The sequence below is a fragment of the Piliocolobus tephrosceles genome, chromosome 6 (assembly GCF_002776525.5).
Source record: "Piliocolobus tephrosceles isolate RC106 chromosome 6, ASM277652v3, whole genome shotgun sequence".
Classification (NCBI taxonomy): Eukaryota; Metazoa; Chordata; class Mammalia; order Primates; family Cercopithecidae; genus Piliocolobus; species Piliocolobus tephrosceles.
Window position 1 is genome coordinate 42,308,160 of NC_045439.1, and position 27,459 is coordinate 42,335,618.

At 40.6% G+C, this 27,459-nt stretch overlaps 1 protein-coding gene across 9 annotated transcripts in view; it reads left to right on the top strand.

The window, feature by feature from the left end:
* Window positions 1-27,459, top strand: part of ESR2 (estrogen receptor 2) — a 70,611-nt gene that overhangs the window by 5,211 nt on the left and 37,941 nt on the right. For all 9 annotated transcript variants that reach the window (XM_023232132.2, XM_023232127.3, XM_023232147.3 and 6 more), the window contains 3 exons: window positions 5,122-5,573; window positions 8,404-8,576; window positions 21,583-21,699. In XM_023232132.2, coding sequence (XP_023087900.2) covers window positions 5,212-5,573; window positions 8,404-8,576; window positions 21,583-21,699 — 652 coding nt within the window. In that variant the 5' untranslated portion in view covers window positions 5,122-5,211. Of the gene's footprint in view, window positions 1-5,121; window positions 5,574-8,403; window positions 8,577-21,582; window positions 21,700-27,459 lie in introns of those variants that run through there.

Here is a 27,459-nt window from a genome sequence, read left to right on the forward strand (position 1 = left end):
CCTGTTGCCCAGGCTGGAGTGTAATGGCACGATCTTGGCTCACTGCAACCTCTGCCTCCTGGGTTCAAGTGATTGTCCTGCCTCAGTCTCCCGAGTAGCCGGGATTACAGGCATGTACCACCATGCTAATTTTGTATTTTTAGTAGAGACAAGGTTTTGCTGTGTTAGCCAGGATGCTCTCGACCTCCTGACCTCGTGATCTGCCCACCTTGGCCTCCCAAAGTGCTGGGATTACAGGTGTGAGCCACCGCGCCCGGCCTCAGAATCCTTTCACAGGCATCATCTCATTTCATCCTTAGAGCACTGTGAAAAGATACAGCACCAAATAGGTACCTGTTTCTACTGAAGAAGATGTGGCAGCTCAGGGAATTTGTGGATTTGTCTAAGATTGCCTGGTTTTCAGGCAGAGCTGGGGCTAGAATGACTGTTCTGCTCTGTCCATTGATAGAATATACATAAGAACAGGCTTGATGGTGGCTGACCTTTTTTTTTTTTTTTTTTTTGAGACAGTTTTGCCCATCACCCAGGTTGGAGTGCAGTGGTGCGATCTCAGCTCACCGCAACCTCCACCTCCCAGGTTCAAATGATTCTCCTGCCTCAGCCTCCTGAGTAGCTGGGTTTATAGGCATGCGCTGCCACACCTGGCTAGTTTTGTATTTTTAGTAGAGACTGGGTTTCTCCATGTTGTTCAGGCTGGTCTCGAACTCCCGACCTCAGGTGATCCGTCCACCTTGGCCTCCCAAAGTGCTGGAATTACAGGCATGAGCCACCCATGCCCGGGTGACTGATTTCTCTTTTTTTTTTTTTTTTAACGGAATCTCTCCCTGTCACCCAGGCTGGAGTGCAGTGGCATGATCTCGGCTCACTGCAACTTCCGCCTCCCAGATTCAAGCAATTCTCCTGCCCCAGCCTCCCAAGAAACTGGGATTATAGGTATACGCCACCATACTCAGCTAATTTTTGTATTTTCAGTAGAGATGGGGTTTCACCATGTTGATTAGGCTGATCTCGAACTCCTGACCTCGTGATCTGCCCGCCTTGGCCTCCCAAAGTGCTGGGATTACAGGCGTGAGCCACCAAGCCCAGCCCTGATTTCTTATTAACTAGATTTATAGTTGCTTTGATAAAAATCAGTCTAGTCTTTTTGGAGTGTCTTTCTGCCATTTCTAGGGCCAACCTTTTCCTACTCCATGAATCACTGTCAATATTGGGAATTTTAAATACCCTTTTTTTTTATTCAAAAGCCATAGTATGTTCCCCAGCCAGTATGTTAGAACACCATGCATGATCCCATGTGTACAAAAAGCTTTCTGGCTGAATTCGGATGTGACCTGAGATGGCCAAACACAGGGGTATATGCTGGGGGAGTGAGAGAAATCTCTGGACAGAACACAGGGCTGTTCCCCACCCAGGATATGGACCAACTATTTTAGTTATGGTGACTAATTAAAGAAAAATTACATGCAAATAAATGAATAATTCTTAGAATCAGGATGTCTGAGTACTGGTTCTTTGGTTGGCCAGGTGAAATTCCATGCCAGGCCCAACAATTAAACTCTTTAGAGCCGGGCGCGGTGGCTCAAGCCTGTAATCCCAGCACTTTGGGAGGCCGAGACGGGCGGATCACGAGGTCAGGAGATCAAGACCATCCTGGCTAACACGGTGAAACCCCGTCTCTACTAAAAATACAAAAACTAGCCGGGCGAGGTGGCGGGCGCCTGTAGTCCCAGCTACTCCGGAGGCTGAGGCAGGAGAATGGCGTAAACCCGGGAGGCGGAGCTTGCAGTGAGCTAAGATCCGGCCACTGCACTCCAGTCCGGGCGACAGAGCGAGACTCCGTCTCAAAAAAAAAAAAAAAAAAACTCTTTAGAGACGTTTTTTTCCTGTTGTACCAGAACATTGTACTGAGGCCATGTTTGAACATTCAAACAATGTGTTGGGAAAATGCTGCCCTACAATGTTAAATTAAATCTTTTGGGGAGTCTTTCCTTTGACCAGTTTATATCTCTGTTTTAGAGGAGGGCTTCTCAACCAGAATGGGTTTGTTGATTTATTTTTATAGACCTCTGGTAGAGAAGACCGCCCCCCCGCTTTTTTTTTTTTTTTTTTTTTTTACTACCTGTTGTCCTGTCTCAGATAACTATTACAATGGTGTAAGTTCATCATTCCTTCCCCTTATTATGGCTCTGCTTAGGAAGAAAAAATCTTTGCATTGGCTACCAAGTTCCTATCTATTCAAGATGCCACTGACAAAGAGTGAATCTGTGAATCACATGAATCTGGTATATCTGAAATATATCCAAACAAAAAGCACCTAGCCTTTTAATAATTCTCCAGAAGTCAGTTCTCTGACTGTAATTATCATCCTTCTGGGGGTATGTGGAAATTCTACACAAGTTGATTGGTGATATGTTGAGATGTGAGATCTGTATTTTCTAAGCAAAGTTGCCATGCACCTGATTGACTGGCTAGGTGCATCCTGGCATTTGTCATTTGTTGGTGTGGTCTGATAGTTGGTTTCACCACTGCTGGGTACCTAGAGTCATCACATCCATAGAGACAGAATGTAGGCTGGTGGTTGCCAGGGGCTGGGGGAAGGGAGGAGTGGGGAATTTGTTTAACAGGTAGAGGGTTTTAGTTTTGCAAGATGAAATGAGTTCTAGAGATTGGTCGCACAACAATGTGAATATACTTAACACTACTGAACTTTATACTTAGAAATGGCTAGGATGGTAAATTTTATGTTACCTGTATTTTAACACACACACACACACAAAACTTTGGGCCAGGCACGGTGACTCACACCTGTAATCCCAGTACTTTGGGAGGCTGAGGCGGGCAAATCATAAGGTCAGGAGTTTGAGACCAGCCTGGCCAACATGGTGAAATGCCGTCTCTACTAAAAATACAAAAAATTAGCCAGGTGTGGTGATGGACGCCTGTAATCCCAGCTACTTGGGAGGCTGAGATAGGAGAATTGCTTGAACCCGGGAGGCAGAAGTTGTAGTGAGCCAAGATAGCGCCACTGCATTCCAGCCTGGGTGACAGTGTGACACTCCATCTCAAAAAAAAAAAAAAAAAAAGAAGAAGAAGTAATGAGAGCTTACTTCAAGATGGCAGCAAAAGACAGTGGAAAAAAGGCATTGGGAATAAAAACCAACGTGCCTTGGTGATTAAAGTTAACTGAGTCAAGGGGAGAAGTCAAAGGTAACTATAATGGGCTTTTTCTATTAACACAAATAGGGAATGAGTGGTTTTGGGAAAGAAAGTGATGAATTATACTTCACATATAATATTGTCTATTACTGTGGCCGGGCATGGTGGCTCACACCTGTAATCCCAGCACTTTGGGAGGCCAAAACATGCAGATCACTTGAGGCGAGAAGTTCGAAACCAGCCTGGCCAACATGGTGAAACCCTGTCTCTACTAAAAACACAAAAATTAGTGTGGTGGCATGTGCCTGTAATCCCAGCTACTCAGGAGGCTGAGGCATGATAATTGCTTGAACCTGGGAGGCAGAGGTTGCAGTGAGCTGATATGGCGCCATTGCATTCCAGCCTAGGTAACAAGAGCGAAACTCCGTCTCAAAAAAAAAAAAAAAAAAAAAAAAAAAAAGATTTGCCTGTAATGAGCCAGTACCCCCAGCTTTGTGCTCACTTTACATACAAAAATTATGTTGTTTACTGTAGAGCAAAAATTGAAGGGCACATTCAAAACTGAGAGGTAGGCCAGGCATGGTGGCTTATGCCTGTAATCCCAGCACTTTGGGAGACCGAGGCAGGTGGATCACTTGAGATCAGGAGTTCGAGACCAGCCTGGCCAACATGATGAAACCCCATCTCTACTAAAAAATACAACAAATTAGCCAGTCATGGTGGTGCACACCCATAGTACTTGGGAGGTGTGTACTTGAGAGTTACTTGGGAGGCTGAGGCAGGAGAATCGCTTGAACCTGGGAGGCAGGAGGTTGCAGTGAGCCGAGATCACGCCACTGCACTCCAGCCTGGGTGACAGAGTGAGATACTGTCTCAAAAACAAAAAAAAGGACAAAAGCAAACAAAACCTAGAGGCAACAGATTGATAAGTGACACAGTTACACTGGTCAGTCTCCTCCGCTAATACCCATTGTCTTTCATTATTAAAGATTCATAATGTGTTTTCTTTCTTTCTTTCTTTCTTTCTTTCTTTCTTTCTTTTCTTTTCTTTCTTTTCTTTTCCTTTTCTTTCTTTCTTTTCTTTCTTTTCTTTTCTTTTCTTTTCTTTTCTTTCTTTCTTTCTTTCTTTCTTTCTTTCTTTCTTTCTTTCTTTCTTTCTCCTTCCTTCCTTCCTTCCTTCCTTCCTTCCTTCCTTCTTTCCTTTCCTTTCCTTTCCTTTCCTTTCCTTTCCTTTCCTTTCCTTTCCTTTCCTTTCCTTTCCTTTCCTTTCCTTTCCTTTCTTTCCTTTCTTTTCTTGTCTTACTCTATCACCCAGGCTGGAATGCAGTGGCATGATCTCTCCTCACTACAACCTCTGCCTCCTGGGTTTAAGCCATCCTCCCGCCTCAGCCTCTTGAGTAGCTGGGACAACAGGCACATGCCACCATGCCTGGCTAAGTTTTTGTAGAGATGAGGTTTCACCATGTTGCCCAGGCTGGTCTCAAACTCCTGACCTCAAGTGATCCACCCACCTCAGGCTCCCAAAGTGTTGGGATTACAGGCGTAAGCCACTCACTTGGCCTCCATGTATTTTAATATTGGTTGAGACTAGCCTTGCTCATTGATCTTCTCTTTTAGGGTTTACTTGGTTATTCTTGCTTATTTTTCCATACCAACTTTCATTTTTATTTAATCCTGTGTTATCTAGTTTTAAAGACTATTTTATAATAAATTTTCATGATTAAACTCTTGTGCTTAAACTGTTGATTAAACAAACAAGCAATGAAGAGATGAATGAAGCAGAAAATGTGAGTTTCATGCCTCACATTCCCACTCCTCTGAGGTTAATATTTTCATATATATATTTTCAGGATGTATTTGTAATCTCATACAAATGTGTGTTTTTTTTAATGAGAATATTTAAATTTTCATAGTTACACCTGTAGCTCTAACTAACTTGGCAATATCCTCTGTGTTTCTTTACAGCCATTATACTTGCCCATAAATCTTTGAGAACAGTATAATGACCTTCGTGCCTCTTCTTGCAAGGTGTTTTCTCAGCTGTTATCTCAAGACATGGATATAAAAAATTCACCATCTAGCCTTAATTCTCCTTCCTCCTACAACTGCAGTCAGTCCATCTTATCCCTGGAGCACGGCTCTATATACATACCTTCCTCCTATGTAGAGAGCCACCATGAATATCCAGCCATGGCATTCTATAGCCCTGCTGTGATGAATTACAGCATTCCCAGCAATGTCACTAACTTGGAAGGTGGGCCTGGTCGGCAGACCGCAAGCCCAAATGTGTTGTGGCCAACACCTGGACACCTTTCTCCTTTAGCAGTCCATCGCCAGTTATCACATCTGTATGCAGAACCTCAAAAGAGTCCCTGGTGTGAAGCAAGATCACTAGAACACACCTTACCTGTAAACAGGTAAGTCCAGTCTTCATTCTGAATTATAGTTCCTGGCCATTTCTCAAATCACTTTAGGGTTTAGTGAGAAGGAAATAATATGTTAGACAAGGTCTTTATTTTATTTTATTTTATTAATTTTAACTTTAATTTTAATTTTAATTTTATTTTTATTTTATTTTTTTGGACCGAGTCTCGCTCTGTCGCCCAGGCGGGAGTGCAGTGGCATTATCTCGGCTCACTGCAAGCTCCACCTCCCGATTTCACGCCATTCTCCTGTCTCAGCCTCCCGAGTAGCTGGGACTACAGGTGCCCGCCACCACGCCTGGCTAATTGTTTGTATTTTTAGTAGAGAGGGGGTTTCACCGTGTTAGCCAGGATGGTCTTGATCTCCTGACCTCGTGATCCGCCCGCCTTGGCCTCCCAAAGTGCTGGGATTACAGGCGTGAACCACTGCGCCTGGCCTAATTTCTTTATTAATTACATAGTTTACTTAGAGCACTCAAAACACAGGATGGCCTGTTCTATTCTGATACTTTAGTTCTCATTAAAGAGTGGTATGTGTACATCGGTGTTGTGGGGAGAATTTGCTATCATGACTATTGTCTTTATATAGTAAAGACTGAACTTAAGTCACTCTTTTTCTTTTTTTGAGACTGGGTCTCGCTCTGTCACTCAGACTGGAGTACAATGGCGCGATCTTGGCTCACTGCAACCTCCACCTCCTGGGTTCAAGCGATTCTCATGCCTTAGCCTCCTGAGTAGCTGGGATTACAGGCACATGCCACTATGCTTAGCTCTTTTTTATTTTATTTATTTTATTTTTAGTAGAGACAGGGTTTCACCATGTTGGCCAGGCTGGTCTTCAACTCCTGACCTCAAATGATCCACCTGCCTTGGCCTCCCAAAGTGCTGGGATTATAGATGTGATGAACAACTGCGCCTGGTCTGAACTTAAGTCACTGTTAACAGAGTTATTTGGATTTGAAAAATGAATTTTTACTTTACTTTCAGTTTTAGAGTCGTCTTATAGTGAAATCACAATTTAATGTTAATGACAAATTGTTTCCAGGATAAAAGTAACTGTGGCAGTATTACAACTTAAATGAAATTCTAGACATGCAAAGCCTGAAAAGACAGATGATTGGTATAAACTTTTTAACCATGAACTAAAATAATAACATTATATAAAGATTGGTGGAAACTATTGAAGTACAGGCTTCAGTTAACATTCCCTGAAGTTATAAAGGATATGTGTACTCTTTAAATGCAAGGTAATGTTATGGGTTATTTCCATCTAATTATTAATATTTCTAATGATAATAGGTATGAAGGGAAGGGATGGTATAGTGAGAAAGGAGAGGGGGAGATAAACATCTAAAACAAAGTACTAAGGGCATATTGGATATTGAAATTCGTTACTTTCAAATATTATCATAAAACTTTGAGACGGTAACATTGCACCATAATTCTTTTTTTTCTTCTTTTAAAAACATTTTACTCATTGGTAAAATAAAGAAGAGAATATAAACATTGTGGATAACTTTTTTAAAGTAATGGTTTTTTTTTTCTTCCTTCTTTAAAGGAAGACATATTTTGTTTCTGAGCATGAATTATAATCAAAGTTCTGCTAATTTTGGGGCAAATTAATCCATGATATAATTACCTTCATTTATAAATCAATAATACCTTCACCATTCCCTTTCTAAAAGAACCATGCCCTGGCAACATCAGGAACTAGCCAGATGTGTTTTGGGGCCTGCCTGGGGCTCCCTTGCTAGACTCTCTTTTCCTTTATGAACCTCAAGCCTCTGCTTCCTTCCAAGCCTTTCCAGGCCAGGCACTTGCTTGTTCTCTCTCTTCTCTTCTCTCTTCTTTTTTGTCTCTCCCTTTCTCTTCTCTTCCCCCTTTTTCTTGTCTCCCATTCATCTCAAGGTAACTTAAAGTCCATTTGTTACTCCTCTTAAAATTATTTTTATTTTATTTTTTTGAGACAGAGTCTCACTCTGTTGCCCAGGCTGGAGTACAGTGGTACAATCTTGGCTCACTGCAACCTCTGCCTCCCAGGTTCAAGCAGTCTTCTGCTTCAGCCTTCAAAGTAGCTGGGATTACAGGTGTGTGCCATCATGCCTGGCTAATTTTTGTATTTTTAGTAGATACAGGGTTTTACCTTGTTGGCCAAGCTGGTCTCAAACTCCTGGCCTCAGGTGATATGCCCACCTTGGCCCCCACAATGTGCTAGGATTACAGGCATGAACCATTGCTCCCGACCTGAAAGTTATTTTAAATCTAGACCTTTATCTGAAATTGCAGAGAGTGAGATGTTTGTTCTCCATTTAAATGGGAACCTAAAATGTCTGAAGGGCTGCTTAGCAATGCTGTTGGGAATGACTGATGTTTGAAAGTGGTTGTGTGCCTTCAGGCCCATCCATGCAGTGTTTGTGAACTCTAGTAACTACAGAAGACCAATGCATATCCTGCCTGTGGTTCAGACCTGTGGGTAAGATTTGATCTAGCCACTCCTTTCATTACACTTAGAGATGGACCCCCCACCCCATGGCTATGACTGGTCTTCTGCAGTGACAAATGCTCATCAGCATCACGTGGATGGGCATAAACTCACCTACCCACTTTCAAACATTAGTCATTCCCCACAGCGTGGCTCTTTGTAGATATGATATCAGTATCAAAAGCTTTGCTCTATCAGATTTCCGGGAATATATTTACCATGAACCCTGGAGGAAAAAGAGATTAAATTAGGCAATGTTCATGCTATTTTTTTTTTTTTCCCTAGAAAGCCCTTTTTTCTCCTTTTATGCTCTGTTCAATGGATATTTTCTTTGCTCCCTAGAGAGACATTGAAAAGGAAGGTTAGTGGGAACCGTTGCACCAGCCCTGTTACTAGTCCAAGTTCAAAGAGGGACGCTCACTTCTGCGCTGTCTGCAGTGATTACGCATCGGGATATCACTATGGAGTCTGGTCGTGTGAAGGATGTAAGGCCTTTTTTAAAAGAAGCATTCAAGGTACAAGAGAATTGTTAACTGCTTTAGTTTCCTACTTTTGCTTTCAAACAATTTTGCAGAGATGACTTGGCAGAAATGTTACCACTGGCCTGTTTGGCACACAAAGTATTTGATGAGCAGTTCAGAAGATCATGTGTGTTTGGGAGTGGGTTGGGTGGTGGGGTGGAATTGCAGATTTCTACCCCAGAACCCCAAGATTACACAGCCACCTCGAATGGGTCTTACTCCTCTTTCACTCACATGGGTGTTGGATAGAAGGCGTCGAGTTACAACCTTGTAAAGGTGTCTCTTGGAAAAAATGTGCTCACAAGGAGTTGCAAAGATTGTTTCTTTCTTTTACTTAAATTTAATATATAGCATGCTTAACAGTCATGATGGTGGGCTGGCTCCTGAGGAAGAGAGAATAAACACATTTTATGGAAATGGTCAGAAATAGGAATTCAGCTGCAGTGGACTTGGAGAATTGATCTAGACACATTTCTTCCCCTAGGCTAGGAGGGTCTCAGTTCACGATCGCCTTGTTTTCTGAGCTGGGTTTAGATTATTTCCCTAACTTTCTCTAAATTCCTTCTGGACTGTTTTTTGTTTGTTTGCTTGTTTGTTTTAATCAACTTGTTAATGAAAAGAACCAAACTCTGTAAATTATTTGAAGAGATTTATTCTGAGCCAAATATGAGTGATAAGTGGCCCGTGACACAGCCCTCAGGAGATCTGAGAACATGTGCCCAAGGTGGTCAGGCCACAACTTGGTCTTATACATTTTAGAGAGACATAAGGCGTTAATCAATGCATGTAAGATGTACATTGATTCAGCCTGAAAAGGCAGGACAACTGAAAGCAGGGGCTTCCAAGTCACAGGCTATTCAAAGATTTTCTTGGTTGGCAGTTGGTTGAAAGAGTTATTATCAATAGGAAGCAATGACTGGGTTACAATAAGGGATTATGGAGACCAAGGTTTTATCATGCAGATGAAGCTTCCAGGTAGCAGGCTTCAGAGAGAATAGATTTTAAATGTTTCTTAGGGGACTTAAAGGGTCTGTTCTATCAGTGATTCCAAAAGGGAGGAGGGTTATAATGAACCATGTCTGGCTCCCTCTTCCCATCATGGCCTAAACTTATTTTTTGGGTTAACTTTGTAATGCCCTTGGCCAAGAGGAGGGACCCATTCGGATGGTTGAGGGGCCTTAGGATTTTATTTTTTGGTTTACAAACTTCAAGTTGCGCACCCCTGATTTCAAGGCCAGTCAGCCCATCTCCCTGCGTGTCCTTGCTACACTCTCTCTCCCTTGCCAGCCCTGATTTGTTGAAGTCACTTACTTGCTTACTCTTTTTTTCTCTTTTTGCCTGTCCCTCAATCACCCCCTCCCAGGCAACATCCTACGTTTCCATCTGAAAGCTCCCTTCCTTTTTCTATCAAAGCCCCACCTCTTTGTTCTTTGCCAGTTAAGAAAAGCAACGTTGAGGGAATTCATAGTGTGCAAATGGCAAATAGCAATTTACTAAATTAACTCACCCACTGATAACTCTAGATTAAGAGGATGTTTTACCTCAATCAGAGAAATACTGATAGAATCCAGGATATGGTGAGGAGTGAAATGTTGGTAAAGAGTCACCTTCCTACCTGTCCCCTGAAATTCACCCTGTATGAATGGCAGCTTCTTTGTCCCGGATTTTATACTTATTAGCTCTGTGACTTTACCTCCCAGCCTATTTGCTTCTCTGTGAAATGGAGATACTCATAGGGATTTTCTAAAGATGAAATGAGGTTGATTGATATGAAAACATATTCAGTGCTCAAATATTTTATTTGTGACAACTATAACAGTAGATTATAAGGCCAGGTCCAGTTCCCTGCTATATGATAAGAACAATCTGGATTTTCTGAAATTCTGAACTTGATATGGCTATTTTCTATCTTGCTGAGGTTCTAGGATTTTACCCCTTAAGAACGTTTGGACCTATTACTACTAACCGTATCTTTTAAAAAGAGATCCTTCTTCTTCTTTTTTTTTTTTTTTTTTTTTTTTGCTGTTGGGGAAACATCTGTCTGCTTGAAACATCTTTGACCCCTGAGACTACAGCTAATAACAGTTGAAAGTAAATTTCCTTGCTTCTCTGTGTTGTTTCTTCCTTCCTGCTACATCAGGCAGGAATGTCAAATTCTAAATGTGCAAAGAGGAAAGAGTTAAAGCTCTTACAGTTGTAGTGCATAAAAGATCCTTTCTTTCCACTGCAGTAACTGAAAGTGGTCACTCATTTTTTAAAATTGTCTCAAATAGGCCAGGATGGTACAGTACTGAGAAATTCCTTGCATTTTTTTCTTTTCTTTTTTCTTTTTTTTTTGAGACAGAGTCTCTCTCTGTCGTCCAGGCTCAGTGCAGTGGCACAATCTCGGCTCACTGCAAGCTCCACCTCCCGGGTTCATGCCATTCTTCTTCCTCAGCCTCCTGAGTAGCTGGGACTACAGGCACCTGCCACTGCGCCTGGCTAATTTTTTGTATTTTTAATAGAGACCAGGTTTCACCGTGTTAGCCAGGATGGTCTCGATCTCCTGACCTTGTAATCTGCCCGCCTCAGCCTCCCAAAGTGCTGGGATTACAGGCGTGAGCCACCGCGTCTGGCCCATTCTTTTGTTTTTTATGATTTTGAACTTGTCTTGCTAACTTGATTTATAAGCTAATTGACCATATCTTAGTCATGTATCTGTCACCTTCACTGTACAAATGCACTGGAAGCTGTGTTGTGCTTGCTGTTCCATTGATACTTTCTTGGCTTCCTCACACAATGAGTTGCCGTCAGTCTGATAAGTGCTGCTGTTTCTCTCCTGGGTTATGGAGCACAGACGAAGGAGGACATAGGGAGAGAGACCTCATCACTTTGTCTGGTCCAGATGAAGGCATGGCTTATTTTTCAAGCTTATCCTTTCCTTTTTGTTCTCTTTCCTGTTAGTGTTCCTTTAACAAATATTTGTTGAGCACTGTACTGGGTTCTATGGATACAGTGGTGAGCAAGACAACAGATTACAGATTCCATGAGGACTAGGGTTTTTGTCCATTTTGCTTACCAGTAGCACTTAACAATTCCTTGCATGTGATTTTTCAAAATTAATTGGGCTTATACAGAGTTCTGTATCCTTTTTCACTTAATATTGTCTTATAAGCATTTCTGTTGTTAAATTTCCAGAGACTTTTTTCACAACTGTGTAATATTCTATCTTATCAGATTTAACTCTTTATTGTTGAAGACCTTATCAATTATTTTCAGGTTTTTTTTTTCTTTTTTTTTTTTTTTGAGACAGAGTCTCGCTCTGTCGCCCAGACTGGACTGCAGTGGCCGGATCTCAGCTCACTGCAAGCTCTGCCTCCTGGGTTCACGCCATTCTCCTGCCTCAGCCTCCCGAGTAGCTGGGACTACAGGCCCCGCCACCTCACCCGGCTAGTTTTTTGTATTTTTTAGTAGAGATGGGGTTTCACCGTGTTAGCCAGGATGGTCTCCATCTGCTGACCTTGTGATCCGCCCGTCTCGGCCTCCCAAAGTGCTGAGATTACAGGCTTGAGCCACTGCGCCCGGCTCGATTTTCAGTTTTTTAAAACAATGCTGTGGTTAATTTATTTGTTCATGAAGTTTTGAAAAAATCTCTAATAGTTTCTCTGGATATATTTTTAGAACAAATCTATGGGATCAGAGTATATTAATGTTTAAAGTTCTTGACATGTTTTCAGGTGTTCAAGTCTTGAGAAGGTTGTACAGACTTGCTCTTCTGCCAGCAGCATGAGTGTCTCTTTTACCAACCTCTTGGTAGCATTGACTCTTATCAAAAAGAAAAAACCTTGCTACATTGGTATCTTTTGGTTTTAATTTGCTTCTCTTTATTAGTGAGGTAAATGTTTTCTCATAAATTTATCTGCCATTTGTATTTTCTGTTTTATCTTTTTTATTCAGCTTTCGCCCATTTTTCTATGGGGTTCTGACATTTTCCTTTTAAATTGTGTGCTTTATATATTAACCTATTATTACATGTATGACAAATATTATTTCCACTTGACTCTGATTTTGACATGCAGAAATATTTAATCTTTAAATAGTCAAATATTACCAACTTTGATAGTTTTGTATGTAGTTTTTAAGTCTAAAAAGTCCTTTCACACCCAGGCATTATATAAACTTTTGCCTATGTTTTGTTATTTAATAGTTTGTTTTTACATTTTATTATTTAATTCAAAAGGAATTTATTTTGGCATACTGAATGAAATAATCAAATGTATTTATCTCTAAATAGTTAATTTTCTCCACATAATTTTACTGAATAAATCCATTCATTTTTCATTGACTTTTAAAATATGGGAGTCAATTTTTAAAAGTTGAGTTTGTGATACAATTTCCATACGATAAAATTTACCTATTTGAATTATATGGGTTTATGAATTTTGAAAATATGTGTAATCATGCAACCACCACCATAATTAAGATGGGAATTTATTATCACCCCCCAGAATTCGCTTATGTCCACTGCAACCCATTTCTCCTGAATTTCCCCGTCCCTGGGAATCACTGGTCTGTTTTCTGTCCCTCTAGTTTTGCCTTTTTGAGAATGTCATACTGTATTTCAATTTGGCTTTTTACTTATGATGCTCTTGAGATTTATCTGTGTTGTTGCATGTATCTGTAGTTCATTCCTTTTTGTTGCTGAATAATATTGCAATGTATAGATGTATCACTGATCATTCATTCATTGGCATTGTTTAAAGTTTTGTGCTATTTTGAATAAAACTATTGTGAGTGTTCATGCATATCTCTCTGTGCAGACATATGATTTTGTTTCTCTTGGGTACCTACGTGTAAAACTGCTAGTTGTGTGATAAGTATATGTTTAACTTTATAATAAACTAACAAATTGTTTTCCAAAGTGGCTGGACCACTTTGCATTCTTGACAACAATGTATGAGAGAGTTCCCATTGCTTTACATCTTTGCCAAAACTGGATATTGTCAGCCTTTTCAATTTTTGCCCTTTTAATGGTATGCAGTAGCATCTCATTGTGGTTTTAATTTGCATTTCCCTGATGATGATTTTGTGCATCTCTTCATGTTTCCATTGGATTTTGTTTTTCTACATATGTATAAATATGATATACAAAATTCTTATGTATATTAGCATTTTATTTGACTGTTCCATTGATCTCTCTCTTCATTCTTGCATAAGAACTATTTTACATGATTCTACATTATTTCAACTATTATAGTGTTATAATGTATTTAACACCTGCTGGTACAAGTTAAAAAATGTCCTAGCCATTTTCTCTTGTTTGTTCATAGGAACGTTAGAATGATTTTATTACGTGATCTTTCATCTTTAAACTCAAGGATAAAAAAGAAACAAAATTCTAAAAGCAGCAAGATAAACCTGTCTCTACTAAAAATACAAAAAATTAGCCGGACGTGGTGGCAGGCGCCTGTAGTCCCAGCTACTTAGGAGGCTGAGGCAGGAGAATGGTGTGAACCTGAGAGGCGGAGCTTGCAGTAAGCTGAGATCGCCACTGCACTCCAGCCTGGGTGACAAAGCGAGAAAAAAAAAAAAAAAAAGAAAGAAACAAGTAACATACAACAGCGCTCCAACATCTGGCAGCAGACTTTTCAGTGGAAACCTTATGGGCCAGGAGAGAGAGGCATGACATATTTAAAGTGATAAAGGAAAAAATTTTTACACTATAATAGTGTATCCAGTGAAAATACCTTTCAAGCATGAAGGAGAAGTACTTTCCCAGATAAACAAAAGCTAAGGGATTTCATCAACACTAGACCTGTCCTACAAGAAATGCTAAAGGGAGTTCGTCTGAAAGAAAAAGATGTTAATGAGCAATAGGAAATCATCTCAAGGTACAAAACTCACTGGTAATAGTAAGTACATAGAAAACCACAGAATAGTGTAACACTGTTAATTGTGGTTTGTAAACTACTCATATTTTGAGTAGAAAGTCTAAAGGAAGAACCAATGAAAAACAGTAACTATAACAACTTTTTTTTTTTTTTTTGAGACAGAGTCTCACTCTGTCATCCGGGCTGGAGTGCAATGGTGCAATCTTGGCTCACTGCAACCTCTAACTCCCAGGTTCAAGGGATTCTCCTGCCTCAGCCTCCCAAGTAGCTGGGATTACAGTGACCCACCACCACACCCGGCTAATTTTTGTATTTTTAGTAGAGACAGGGTTTCACCATGTTGGTCAGGCTGGTCTCAAACTCATGACCTCAGGAGATCAGCCTGCCTCAGACACATGTAGATTGAAAATAAAGGGATGGAAAAAAATATTTCATGCAAATGGAAACCAAAAAAGAGCAGGAGTAGTTATACTTACAACAGACCAAATAGAGTTCAAGACAAAAACTATAAGAAGAGATAAAAAAGGTCGCTAATAATAAAGGTGTCGATTCAGCAAGAGAATATAACAATTGTAAGTATGTCTGGAGCACCCAGATATATAAAGCAAATATTATTAGAGCTAACGAGAGAGACAGACTAATACAGTAATAGCTGGACACTTCAACACCCCACTTTCACTTTCAGCATTGAACAGATCATCCAGACAGAAAATCAACAAAGAAATGTCAGACTTAATCTGCACTAAAGACCAAATGGACCTAATAGATGTTTACAGAATATTTCATCCAGTGGCTGCAACATACACATTCTTTTCCTCAGCACATGGATCACTCTGAAGGATATACCATATGTTAGGCCACAAAACAAGTGTTAAAACATTTTTAAGAAATGGAATCAAATCAAGTACCTTCTCTGACCACAATGGAATAAAACTAGAAATCAATAAAGAATTTTGGAAACTATACAAACATGGAAATTAAACTCCTGAACAATCAGTCTGTCAATGAAGAAATTAAGAAGGAAATTAAAAATTTCTTGAAACAAGTGATAATGAAAACACAACATGCCGCAACCTATAGGATGCAGTGAAAGCTGTACTAAGAGGAAAGTTGATAGCTTAAGTGCCTATATCAATCAAAAAAGTAGAAAAACTTGAAGTAAACAACCTAAGGATGCATCTTAACTAGAAAAGCAAGAGCAAACCAAACCCAAAATTAATAGAAGAAAAGAAATATTCATAAAAAGATCAAAGCAGAAATAAATGAAATTGAAACCAAGAAAACAACACAAAAGATTCACAAAATATGAATTTTTTTTGAGACAATAAACCTGACAAACCTTTAGCCAGACTAATTTTTTTTAAAAAAAGAGAGAAGAGCCAAATAAAATCAGAGATGAAAAAGGAGACATTACAATTGATACCGCAGAAATCTGAAGGATCATTAGAGGCTATCATAAGCAACTATATGCCAATAATTTGGAAAAGCTGGGACAAAGGGATAAATTTCTAGACACATACAACCTGTCAATATTGAACCATGTACGAAATCCATGTACATGTACGCCATTGAACCATGAACCATGTACGTCATTGAACATGACGAAATCCGAAACTTCAACATACCAGTAACAAGTAACAAGATTGAAGCTGTTATAAAAAGTCTCCCGGCAAGCTGGGCATAAGTGGCTCATACCTATAATCCCAGCACTTTGGCAAGCTGGGCATAAATGGCTCATACCTACAATCCCAGCACTTTGGGAGGTCAAGGTTGGAGGATCACCTGAACCCAGGAGTTCAAGACTAGACTGGGCAACACAGGGAGATCCCTATCTCTACAAAAAAAAAAAAAAAAAAAAAAAAAAAAATAGAAATTAGCCAGGTGTGGTGGTGTACATCTGTAGTCCCAGCTCTTCAGGAGGTTGAGGTGGGAGGATTGCTTGGGACCGGGAAGTCAAGGCTGTGGTGAGCCAAGATTGCACTACTGCATTCTAGCCTGGGTGATGGAGTGTTATCAGGTCTCACACACACACACACACACAAAAGTCTCTCAGCAAAGAAAAGCCCAGGATTGATGGCTTCATTGCTGAATTTTAGGAAACATTTAAAGAAGAACTAATGCCAATCCTATTCAAACAATTCTGAAAAATAGGGGAGAAGGAGGGAATAGTTTCAAAATCATTCCGTGAGACCCGTATTACCCTGATGCCAGAACCAGACAAACATCAAAAGGATATGATCAATATCCCCAATGAATATTGATGCAAAAATCCACAATAAAACACAAACCAAACTCAACACATTCAAAAGATTTTTCATCAAAACCAGGTGGAATTGATCCCAGGGATGCAAGGATGGTTTAACATATGAAAATTAATTTAATACAACATGTCAACAGAATGAAGGTTGAAAACCATATGATGATTTCAATTGATGCTGAAAAAGCATTTGATAAAATTCAACATCCCTTCATGATAAAAACCCTAAAAAACTGGTATAGACGGAATATACCTCAACACAATAACAGACATATATGACACACCCATGGCTATTATACTTAATGGGGAAAAACTGAAAACCTTTCCTCTATATGGAACATGACAAGGATGCCCACTTTCACCACTGTTATTCAACACAGTACTGGAACTGCTAGCTAAAGCAATCAGAAAAGAGAAATAAAGGGCATCTAAATTGGAAAGGAAGAAGTCAAATTATCCTAGTTTGCAGATGATATGATCTTATATTTGGAAAAATCAAAAGACTCCACCAAAAAGCTATTAGATGTAATAAATTCAGTAAAGTTGTAGAATACATAATCAACATAAATCGGTAGCATTTCTATATGCCAACAGCACACAATCTGAAAAAAAAAAAATCTAAAGTGATCTCATTTACAGCAGTTACAAATAAAATAAAATACCTGGGAATTAACTTAACCAAAGAAGTGAAAGGTCTCTACAATGAAAACTATAAAGCATTGGTGAAAGAAATTGAAGAGGACATAAAAAAATGGAAAGATGTTCTATGTTCATGGATTGGAAGAATTAATATTGTTAATATGTCTATACTACCCAAAGCAATCTACAGATTCAATGCAATCTCTATCAAAATACCAATGACATTTTTACAGAAATAGAAAAAACAACCCTAAAATTTGTATGGAACCATAAAGACCCAGAATAACCAAAGCCATTCTGAGCAAAAATATCAAAACTGGAAAAATCATATTACCTGACTACAAATTATACCATAGAGCTATAGCAACCAAAACAGCATGGTACTAGCTTAAAATAGACATAGGGATCAATGGAACAGAATAGAGAACCCAGAAACAAATCCATACATCTACAGTTAACTCATTTTTGACCAAGGTGCAAGAACACACCTTGGGGAAAAAGTCTCTTCAATAAATGGTACTGGGAAAACTGGACATCCATGTACAGAAGAATAAAACTAGATCCCTATCTCTCACCATATATAAAAATCAAGTCCAAATGGATCAATGATTTAAATCTAAGACCTCAAACTATGAAACTACTAAAAGAAAACATGGGGAAACACTCCAGGACATTGGTTGCAGCAAAGATTTCTTCAGTAATACCCCACAAGCACAGGCAACCAATCAAAAATGGATAAATGGGATCACATCAAGTTAAAAAGCTGCTTGCATGGCAAAGAAAACAATGAAGAGACAACCCACAGAATGGGAGAAAATATCTGCCAACTACCTATCTGACAAGGGGTTAATAATCAGAATATAGATGGAGCTCAAATAACTCTAGAAAAAAAATCTAATAATCCCATTAAAAAATAGGCAAAAGATCTGACTAAACATTTCTCAAAAGAAGGCATACAAATGGCAAATGGGTATATAAAAATGTGTTCAACATCATTAATCATCAAAGAAATGCAAATCAAAACTACAATGAGATATCATTTCACCACAGTCAAAATGGCTTATATCCAAAAGATGGGAAATAACAAATGCTAGCGAGGATGTGGAGAAAAGGGAACCCTGCTATACTGTTGGTCGGAATGGAGATTAGTATGACTGCTATGGAGAACAGTTTGATGTTTCCTCAAAAAAACTAAAAATAGAGCTACCATATGATCCAGCAATCCCACTGCTGGGTATGTACCCAAAAGAAAGGAAATCAGTGTATGGAAGAGATGTCTGCACTCCCATGTTTGTTGCAGCACTGTTCACAATAGCCAAGATTTGGAAGCAACCTAAGTGTTCATCCACAGGTGAATGGATAAAGAAAATGTGGAACGTATACACCACTATTTAACCATAAAAAAGAATGAGATCCTGTCACTTGCAACGACATGGATGCAACTGGAAGTCATGTTAAATGAAATAACCAGGCACACAAAGACAAACCTCCCATGTTCTCACTTACTTGTGGGAGCTAAAAATGAAAACAGTTGTGGTGCCTCATGCCTGTAATCCTAGCACTTTGGGAGGTTGAGGCGGGTGGATTGCCTGAGCTCAGGAGTTTAAGACCAGCTTGGGCAACACGGTGAAACCCTGTCTCTACTAAAATACGAAAAGTTAACTGGGCGTGGCGGCATGCACCTGTAGTCCCAGCTACTTGGGAGGCTGAGGCTGGAGAATTGCTTGAACCCGGGAGGTGGAGGTTGCAGTGAGCTGAGATCACGCCACTGCACTCCAGCCTGGGTGACAGAGTGAGACTTCATCTCCCTCCCACCACCAAAAAAAAGAAAACAATTGAACTCAAGGAGATAGAGTAGTTGCCAGAGGCTAGGAAGGGTAGTAGGAGTGGAAAAGTGGGAGTCCCAGCTACATGGTAGGCTGAGATGGGAGGATTGCTTAAGCTCAGGAGGTGGAGGTTGCAGTGAGTTGAGATCACACCACTGCAACTCCAGCCTGGGCAACAGAAGGAGACTCCCTTGGGAAAAAAAAAAAAAAAGATGATAGATGAAAGCACTTTAATAAAATTGGGCCATACTAAAGATGCTATTGTTTGAAGTAAAAGATATGAAGTGTAGTTAATAATTTAAGTGTAATAGAAGAAAAGGAGCCTAAGAAAGCTTGAAAAACATTGCACTTCATATACATCTTCTTTGCTTACATTATAGTGAACAATGCTGCAACAAACATAAAAGTGCAGATATCTCTTTGCAACATGAGAGGTTCATGTAGATATAAGAGACTGTGAAGACTGTTTCAAGATTGGAGTTACAATTAGGTTTTTAATGACCTCTTCTGGCCAGCTGTGGTGGCTTACACCTGTAATCCCAGCACTTTGGGAGGCCAAGGCGGGCAGATCACCAGAGGTCAGGAGTTTGAGACCAGCCTGGCCAACATGGCCAAACACCATCTCTACTAAAAATACAAAAATTAGCAGAGCGTAGTAGTGGGTGCCTGAATTCCAGCTGTTTGGGAGGCTAAGGTAGGAGTATCACCTAAACCCAGGAGGCAGAAGTTGCAGTGAGCCGAGATCATGCAACTACACTCTAGCCTACGCAATAGAGGAAGAGTCTGTCTCAAAAAAAAATAAATAAATAAATTACCTTTTCATTGTATGCTAACGTGTAGAATTCTGCATGTACCATGTCCAGTTTAAAGAATGATTATAAAGCAAATCCCTGTGTAACCAGTGCTCAAACAATGAAATAGAATATAATAGCTCCCCAGAATCCCTCCGGGTGGTCCCTCCTGCCACACCCGCTTCCCTCCCTGCAGAGGTGGGACAGTCCTCCTTTCTGCCTTCCTTGCTGTGTGTGGTTTTGCCTCCTACACATGCATCCCTAAATAATGCAGGTTCATTTTCTCTGTTTTTGAACTTTGTGTTCATGTCTTCTCCTACATATTCTTTTGCAACTTTTTTCTTTTATGACTTGCGCATTTCATTTATTATTGAGATTCATTTATTCTCCACTCTGAAGTTCTGGTTCATTATAGGCTTAATGTAAGATGTTCAGGCCATATTGTTTATTAGAAAGGCATCAAAATGTCCTACTCACTTTCACTTTTGCTTTTCATCTATTTTATTATAATTTCTGTTAACCCTTTCTCAGACCCATGTAGCTGTCCTCATCCTCCCTACCAACACCCTGTCCAGACATCTTCTCTCATTTGCACAAATATAGCAGGCTGTCATCTGGTTTCATGGCCTCATCAGTTTTGCTGCCTCTCATTGGTTCTTCGTACTGCATCTGAAACGATTTTTGAAATGTAAATATTCTTAGCTCTTCCTTGCATAAAAGAATTAAAAGTATCATTGTCTTAGAGATTGCTATGTAACTAACAAGTTCAAACTCTTAGGATTTTACTACAATGAGTCTTATTTTCTGTACTTCTATGTCTTTGAGTTGTTTAGAGTACCTCTACTTCATAAACTTGGTTCTGGGCTTTTGGGGAGGTCAGGTCTGTTCCACATGTCCCCACGTTCTTCTTGGACCAGTGGCTACCTCACAGGAGCTCGAGAGGCCAAGCCAAACTGTTGGAGCAGCACATTTATTGATATATCATTGGCTATAGAAAGTCCTGTAGTCAAGCCCAACATCAATTGGTAGGGAAGTGTTTACTCTCTGCCCACTCTAGTACACTGCATGGTCGCAAGGCCGAGGGAGAGAATGAAGGATTGAGAACAGTAATCCACCACAACTCTTGTCAATAACAGTACTTTCTGTCATTATTTAGATTGCTAATTTCTTTATTCCTTTTGTTATTTTGACTATGAATTCCCATTAAAATATTGTATTAAACCCAAAAGAGGGATATATGTAAAAGAATATAAAAAGTTGAATTTGATGGCTTGATTTACAACTCTTGAGTTCTGTGACTTGGAGCAAATCAATTTAATGTTACTGTCTCATTTTCCATATCCAAAGGATATATTTTTATATCTCTCTTTTGAGAATTCCAAGAATATGCAGAGAATAACATATGAGTCAAAAACCAGGATATTGAAATGTTCCTAGGTCTCCTTTACTCATTAACAAGGTGTCAATGTAGCTTGACTTTGCCTTTGTACCTATACTGGTCATTAAGAAGATGTCCCCTATCTCTCAGCTGGAAAGTGTTATCAGTGTTGTTGACCAGGAAGAGATTTAACCAAGAGATCGTATCAATAATCTTTCTTCCCCCTCACTCTGCTATAGGCCATAATGATTATATTTGTCCAGCTACAAATCAGTGTACAATCGATAAAAACCGGCGCAAGAGCTGCCAGGCCTGCCGACTTCGGAAGTGTTATGAAGTGGGAATGGTGAAGTGTGGTGAGTGCTTGCTTCCCTTCTTATTGTATATGGGCCTTGCTAAAAGCCCTGTCCTCTGAGGAACTGGGGACAGTAGCCGGGAAGAGAGAAGATTTAGGACATAGTAATTAAGTATTTGTGTGTTGTCACATTGGAGGGGGCATTGACTTATCCACAGTAACTGCAGAGAACAGAGCTGGGGTGAGTGGGAACAAATTATGGGAGGCAGATTTTGGCCCCAAGTAGAGAAGAACTTTCTACAGTTCAAGTGGTCTGACCACAGAATAAATAGGCCACCAGATGGTTTAGGGGACTTCTAGCCACTGGAATCCTCAAACAGGGCTGGGTGGCCATCTGTCTGTGATCTTGAAAAAGTCCAGTTCTAAGGATGAAATCCTGGTAAATGTCCATGGTTAAAGCTTGTGACAGAAAAGTAGAGTATCTTGTGGGTTACTGGGGTAGCCATGGGGAGGCTCATACCTATCCCCTCGTCTAGCTTTCTAGAAGTGGAAAAATATGCAGGAGTCAGAAAGATAATGGAACTATGAAAAGTACATACAGCATAGATTTTGTTCTATGACAGTAATAGATGTATACATATGTATATGTAGTATATTCACATACATATATTCACATGTATTTTATATACTCACATATATTCACATATATTTTATACACAAAGAAAAGTGAGCACTTTAGTATATAACTGACAAAGATGCCAACACCCAGCTCTCTCCACCTGGCTAGCTTTTGGTTCACTTGTCTGTACTCACTTGCTTGTTTATATGTACTCCGAGCAGCTCTGCCTGCACTTATTCTTCTGCTAGCCAGTATTTTACCTGTGGTTGGTTGTAATTTCTTGTTGTAATTATTTGAATTTAAAGCAAAAATCTATCACTTCCTGACAATTTCTTTTTCTTTTCTTTCTTTCTTTTTTTTTTTTTGAGAAGTAGTCTTGCTCTGTTGCCCAGGCTGGAGTGTAGTGGCATGATCTCGGCTCACTACAAGCTCCGCCTCCCGGATTCACGCCATTCTCCTGCCTCAGCCTCCTGAGTACCTGGGACTACAGGTGCCTGCCACCATGCCTGGCTAAATTTTTGTATTTTTAGTAGAGACAGGTTTCACCATGTTAGCCAGGACGGTCTTGATCTCCTGATCTTGTGATCCGCCTACCTCGGCCTCCCAGAGTGCTGGGATTACAGGTGTGAGCCACCGCGCCCTGCCCTCCCTGACAATTTCTTAGTAGCTCTGCCTCGTGAGCATTCTCTGCCCTTTTCTTTTTCTCTGTGTATGTAACAGATTAGAACCCTCAGCGATTATAGTTCAGTTACAGCAGAAGTTCTCTTCATCTGATCACACTTCTCTGGCTTCCTAGAGTCACCGATGATCTTCATTTCCTCTGTAGAACACCCTGCCAGTGCCCATAGCCTCACAGTGTGTATTGGTTACTCTCTCGAACACCTAAACATTTCCATTCCCACCGCTTTACTTTATCCTTATCAGAAACCAGTGAGCTTCTTCTTTTTTTTTTTTTTTTTTTTTTGAGATGGAGTCTTGCTCTGTCGCCCAGGCTGGAGTGCAGTGGCTGGATCTCAGCTCACTGCAACCTCCGCCTCCCGGGTTCACGCCATTCTCCTGCCTCAGCCTCCTGAGTAGCTGGGACCACAGGTGCCGGCCACCTCGCCCGGCTAATTTTTTGTATTTTTAGTAGAGACGGGGTTTCACCGTGTTAGCCAGGATGGTCTCGATCTCCTGACCTCGTGATCCGCCCGTCTCGGCCTCCCAAAATGCTGGGATTACAGGCTTGAGCCACCGCGCCCGGCCGAGCTTCTTCTCAAACCTCTTTCTACTCACTGTAATTGTTACATTATAAAATTTAATTAAAATTTGTGCAAACATGAATAGGAAAAGACAAGTTTGGAGTTTAGTTTTTTCTGTGAAAGTTTAGTTGAGGCTGGGTGCGGTGGCTCACGCCTGTAATCTCAGCACTTTGGGAGGCCGAGGCCTGCATATCATGAGGTCAAGAGATCGAGACCATCCTGGGCAACATGGTGAAACCGTGTCTCTACTAAAAATACAAAAATTAGCCGGGTATGGTGGCATGCGCCTGTAGTCCCAGCTACTTGGAAGGCTGAGGCAGGAGAATAGCTTGAACCTGGGAGGCAGAGGTTGCAGTGAACCGAGATCATGCCACTGCATTCCAGCCTGGCGACAGAATGAGACTCCGTTGGGTGGGGGTTGATGTTTAGTTGAAAGTTTTGAATAAAATCTTAAAGGATTAATAACTATTGAGATAGATATGGGTGAGACTGGGGGGAGAAAACAAAACAAAACATAAATCTTGGGAGATCCTGAATTCAGAATTCCTTAGAAGTATCTAGGTTCTTGCTCTGTTTTTGTTTTAAAGAAGCTGAAACTGAAAATCCAGAGATAATATCTCATGGGTATGTTTATGCAGAAAAGTGACTTTGTCTAATTGGCCCAGATGCATAAAGAGAAAGACTTGGTGCTCTGACAAAAGATTGCAAATAAATGTTTTAAGTTTTAAGTTAAACAATATTTTAAGGTGAGTGTGTGTGTGTTTAAAAAATGATTTCCAACTTAGTCTTAAGAATGCTTTTATTTTACTAGGATCCATTGCATAGCTATAGCCCTCATGGCTCAAGGCAGTGTATGCTGGGAAGAGCATGAAGGTTGGATCCCATAGAGTCTATGTTTCATTTTTGTTTCATCACTTCTTGCTGACTGTGACTGTGCTCAAACTACTGAATCACCTCTTTGGCCCTCGGTTTTCATATCTCTGAACAGAGATATCTGCTTCACTGGGTTTTGTAAAGAATAAGTATGAAAACATATATAGGCTGGGCATGGTGGCTCAAGCCTGTAATCCCAGCACTTTGGGAGGCTGAGACGAGTGGATCACGAGGTCAAGAGATTGAGACCATCCTGGCTAACACGGTGAAACCCCGTCTCTACTAAAAAATACAAAAAAACTAGCTGGGCGAGGTGGCGGGTGCCTGTAGTCCCAGCTACTCGGGAGGCTAAGGCAGGAGAATGGCGTAAACCCGGGAGGGGGAGCTTGCAGTGAGCTGAGATCCGGCCACTGCACTCCAGCCTGGACGATAGAGCGAGACTCTGTCTCAAAAAACAAAAAACATATATAAAGACTTAGCACAGTACCTGATGCTCAATTTTAGTTTTCCTTCTGTTCTCTCTCCTTCCCTGAAAAGCTCATATGAGTTTTGATACAACACCGTTTCATGAGATAGAGTACAGAGGGATAGTTAAAGAAGATTTCATAGAAAAGGGAATGAGAGAAAGTTTGTTGAATTTAGCCAGAAAGTCTAAGAAAAGACTGTATTCTCTTTGGAGATTACAGAAGAAATGAGATGGGTTGTTATACAATGGGATATTTTGCCCTTCACTGACCATAGAGAAAGACCATTAGAGGTGAACTTTCTTTTTTTTTGAGACGGATTCTCACTCTGTCGCCCAGGCTGGAGTGCAGTGGCCGGATCTCAGCTCACTGCAATCTCCGCCTCCCGGGTTCACGCCGTTCTCCTGCCTCCCGAGCAGCTGGGACTACAGGTGCCCGCCTCCTTGCCCGTCTAGTTTTTTGTATTTTTAGTAGAGACGGGGTTTCGCCGTGTTAGCCAGGATGGTCTCAATCTCCTGACCTTGTGATCCACCCGTCTCGGCCTCCCAAAGTCCTGGGATTACAGGCTTGAGCCACCGCGCTCGGCCGAAGTAAACTTTCTTAACTCTGTATCCTTTCCCATCACTCTTCTTATCTGCCCTCCCAAAAACCCTCTCTGCACACTTTTTCTTCCATCAGGTCTCGGAGGATTAGAGATTATACTTGCATGTTGGATCCTCTTGCACCATCCCGCTTTTTTTATTCTGAAACCATGTAGTCTGTTATCATCTTTTTCTTCTGAATTTCTGATCTTGTCTTTTCTACTGAAGTGTGGATGTGGTCATACAACGGTAGGACAACACCCACCTAGACTAACTTAATGGATGAAACTTCATTATAAGGATACACTGAAATGTAAGGAGCCAGGAAATCCATCTGAATAGCCATGTATTTGGCCTATATCCCTGTATTGGGACAATAGTTCAACATATTTTGGGTGCCATATCTTTATACACCTACTGTATAGTCTTCCATGAAAGGGATTTGATAGGTAGGTAGTATAAAATAGTGGTTAAAAACACCAGCTCTGGATTTAGGTTGCTGCTTGGGTTTAGATCCTGCTTCTGCTATTTTCTAGCTATGCCATCTTAGACAAGTTATTCGAGCTTATGTTTGGTTTCTCCTCTGTACATTGAAGACAGTAATAGCTCCTGTACTGTAGGGCAGCTGTCAGGATATGTGCAATATGCAATGCCTGGTGCATAGAAGCTTCCAGTAGACATTAGCTGCCATTAGTATTGTTGATCACTACTGTCATCATCATCTTTGGCTGGGGTTATTTACCACTCCTATTTGGTGGAGCTGCTCATTAAGCTCACTCAGAGGCAGCTGCCTAGGTTACAGTGTCAAAGCCACAACACTAGAAACATCCTTGATAGAAAAATGAGTTCCTTGTCAAGGGCTTTTATTTATTGAGTCTAGAATCCCCAGAACTCACTACAGGACCTAGAATGTTAGACTTTGTCAGTGAAAATTTGTCAAGTAAATTTGAACGTATAAATTCAAAATCTCTCACTTTGGGTATGTAAAGGGTATATAAATCTGTTTTGTAATTCTTTATCCTTATGTACTCTACAAAAGAGAAATGTATGATCAGAAAGGAACTTTTTTTTTTTTTTTTGAGACAGGGTATCACTCTGCTGCAACCCAGGCTGGAGTGCAGTGGCACAATCTTGGCTTACTGCAACCTTGACCTCCTAGGGCTCAATTGATTCCCTTACCTCAGCCTCCCGAGTGGCTGGGACTACAGGTGTGTGCACCACCACACCTGGCTAATTTTTGTATTTTTTGTAGAGACAGGATTTCACTGTGTTGCCCAAGCTAGTCTTGAACTCCTGGGTTCAAGTGATCCTCTTGCCTCAGCCTCCCAAAGTGCTGGGGGATTACAGGCATGAGCCACCTTGCCTGGCAGAAAGATGCTTCTTAAAACCATACATTTTGCAGCAAACCACCATGGCACGTGCATACCTATGTAACAAACCTACATGTTCTGCACATCTATCCCAGAACCTAAAGTATGTTTAAAAAAATTAAGAAAAACGTACATTTTGCTCCATTTTATCCTGGGTTTATAATTGACCTTAAATATCCATAGCATTCTACTTGATTACTAATAAAATGAATTGTATTTTAGGCCTTTAATTCTTTTAGCAGTAAATTTGGTTCAAATGTTCTGAATAAATAGAGCCCTTTCTTCTTCTATAACTAGTCAATGTTAAGAGGAAATTCTGACAAATTTTTCCAGTAGCCAATAATTTAAATTTGCTCATATTTTCTAACTAATATTTATTTTAAAAATGTAGCCGGGCGCGGTTGCTCAAGCCTGTAATCCCAGCACTTTGGGAGGTTGAGACGGGTGGATCACGAGGTCAAGAGATCGAGACCATCCTGGCTAACACGGTGAAACCCCGTCTCTACTAAAAAATACAAAAAAACTAGCCGGGCGAGGTGGCGGGCGCCTGTAGTCCCAGCTGCTCGGGAGGCTGAGGCAGGAGAATGGCGTAAACCTGGGAGGCGGAGCTTGCAGTGAGCTGAGAGCCGGCCACTGAACTCCAGCCCGGGAGACAGAGCGAGACTCCGTCTCA